The sequence below is a fragment of the Sphaeroforma arctica genome (assembly GCF_001186125.1).
Source record: "Sphaeroforma arctica JP610 unplaced genomic scaffold supercont1.4038, whole genome shotgun sequence".
Classification (NCBI taxonomy): Eukaryota; class Ichthyosporea; order Ichthyophonida; genus Sphaeroforma; species Sphaeroforma arctica.
In genome coordinates this window covers 1-2,539 of record NW_014036520.1, presented here as the reverse complement: position 1 = coordinate 2,539, position 2,539 = coordinate 1, and the positions used below count along the sequence as shown (strand labels likewise).

General features: G+C 43.7%; 1 protein-coding gene across 1 annotated transcript; it reads right to left on the bottom strand.

The window, feature by feature from the left end:
* Positions 1-2,194: 2,194 nt before the first annotated feature.
* SARC_14016 (hypothetical protein) lies at positions 2,195-2,538 on the bottom strand (the record flags this gene model as incomplete). The annotated part of the gene is made up of 1 exon (XM_014291853.1): positions 2,195-2,538. A coding segment is annotated over one exon (344 nt), but the record flags the coding sequence as incomplete, so codon positions are not given.
* Between the last annotated feature and the right edge of the window lies 1 nt (position 2,539).

The following is a 2,539-nucleotide window of genomic DNA, read 5'->3' as shown; positions in this document are numbered from 1 at the left end:
GTACACGTGGTCGGTTGTGTACACGTGTACACGTCTGTGCACACAACACAAATAAAAACCCTTAGTTACTCTTGCTCGCAGAAGAGCATCGTCAACATTATCGTCATCGCTGTCAGAATCGTTTGTATTGGCTTCACCATCTCTTAGAATGTTCCATGCATAATCGGGATTCATAAAGTCTTGAGTTACATCGACCCAAAATACGTTACTGTCTCCGGTAGCCTTATTGTCAAGCATAGCTCATGTATCACCCTCTTCTAGTGATACAAGCCCGTCGTAGTGTTTCTCATCCGTAATAATTGCACAGAATCGTGCAAATGCATTGTCAGTCTTTCGAAGCGTCATCGCCTCATCCTTCTGTTTTACTTGAATTTCTTGTTTGTCTTTCTTCACCTTTGTCTTGACTTTGTGCTTATTCTTTGGTGTTATGTTTAGAGGGGTCGAGAGCCAATTAGGAGAGCCAGTTGTCGCTCTATCATTATCATACAACGCCTGAATTATTCGCTGTTTGGACTGGACGCTAAAACCCTTCTTGTCATGTACATTATAAACATGCTCTCGTGAATACATAATTTTGCCTGCTGCATCACGTTTGACAGGTACTCCTCTAACGGTAAGACCTAGCATTTCTTCCCTTCATGTGTGTTCTTTGTACGCCGATTCACGAAGCCATGCTGAATAATTTGGCTGCTGTGTGCGCCTCGTTACACTCTTTGTCTCTCCTTGAAAATCTGTCTCTCCTTGCGAATCCGATGAAGTACCTGAAGAGGTCGAAGACGCTTGAGAAGTGAACGCCATCGATTGATTCGACGGCGGTGTGCTAGCATTCTGCATAGGATTGGTTTCAATCCCTGAGGAAGTCGATGCTGTGTGCTGCGTCTCCATAGTATTCGGGTTCGATGCTGCATCAGCCTGCTGTTGCGATGCCGACATGGTATAGTTTGTGAGTCAATAACACTTGTGCAATATGATTCCTTCATGTTCTTCGTTTTATGTTCGTATTCGACTATGTTCCCTCTGTACTGTTTCCATAGATAATTGAGTGTGGATCTACCTATAACCGACAACTTCATATATGTATGTGTGCACAATTGAATTGAGCGCTCAAAAGAGTGAAAACACACAACATTTGACACCACATTTGTAGAAGGGCGGTTTTCCATTCTACCAATGAAATGTTTTTACTTATTCTACGTCACAGTCGACAAACGTACTTTAACGGTACGTATTCTCGTTTTTCGTTAGCCTGTAACAACAAATTCTGAGCACCTTGTTGTTTAATGAATTTTCGAAAAACAAAAACTATGTGTTCTCATACGGATTTATTGAAAACTCCTCGTTAAGAACCACTCTAAGACCCCAGAGCCAGCCCTTCCACTGGCCCTTTTGTACACTGGTTCTAGCGCGGCTAAACCTACTAGTTTAGTTCTCTCATAGTAAACATCGTGTACCATAGGGTTTACTACATGAGTGTCTTTTATTTATTTTTGCCCGCTGAGGTATAAGTGCTGTGAGCGATGGTGTGTATATGCGTAGTAAGTTATGTGTCGTTTATTCTGGAGCGAGCTGTAAACTCTGTAAATTTTGGAAAATGTATACTGTAGTAGCGGACGGTTACACCGAGGCCTGGACAAGTCCGACCCTGGCTGGACCTGGACGGTCCCACCGATGGACATTGTGGACACCCGAGGACGGAACTCCACTTGTCACTCTGTGACACGAGGGCCAGGGCCCGGGACTCAGAGACTCCTAGTAGACTAAGACTACGGTGTCAGACTTTGACACCGATTCTTTGTACACTGGTTCTAGCGAGGCTAAACCATCCTATAAGAGCCATACCATATGTTCATGCATTGTATCATACATACTTGCCATTTTTGAAATAAATAAGATTATCCCTAAACCATCTAGCTAAGTTCCCCTATAGTAAACAACGTGTACAATTGAGTTTACTACAACTAAGCTCTACTAGCTATCCTAGGACAAGCCCAAGAACCCTAGATATGTCTCTCCCATCAACTCTTATTACTATCTTCAATTTTTTAATTTTTGTGTGAACAACTTAACCTCTCACACCATGGTTAGTTTTTCTCAAGCTAGCTCAACCTCGGCAATCCAATCCATCCCCACCTATTATAGGGAACGATTGAAATCAATCCTACTCTTCTTCTCCGCCTGGGAGAAAGCGAAATTCTCACGTCAATACACTCGCTTCCTGGTGGAAGATGGCTGGATTGATTTCTTGTTGAGGCACGTTGATTAAGTCATTCAAATTAAGATGATGGCTGAACTTGGCTTCAGAACCACGGTAGTGATCATTGAACGCTACCTGGTGGCACACAACGGTGCCTCTGCCCACCTCTGCCGCCCGGAAAATGTCTCCGAGGTTCTCGACCACGCTAGACATCTGAACTCCGCACATTACCGCGACGATACTACTAAGTTGCTCTACCTCTCTGATATTGTCTAGTACAGTGTTCTCCCTATCGTCTACTGCTTGGCGGAGGAAGTCAATCCTACGGTATTGTAAGATTCGGTC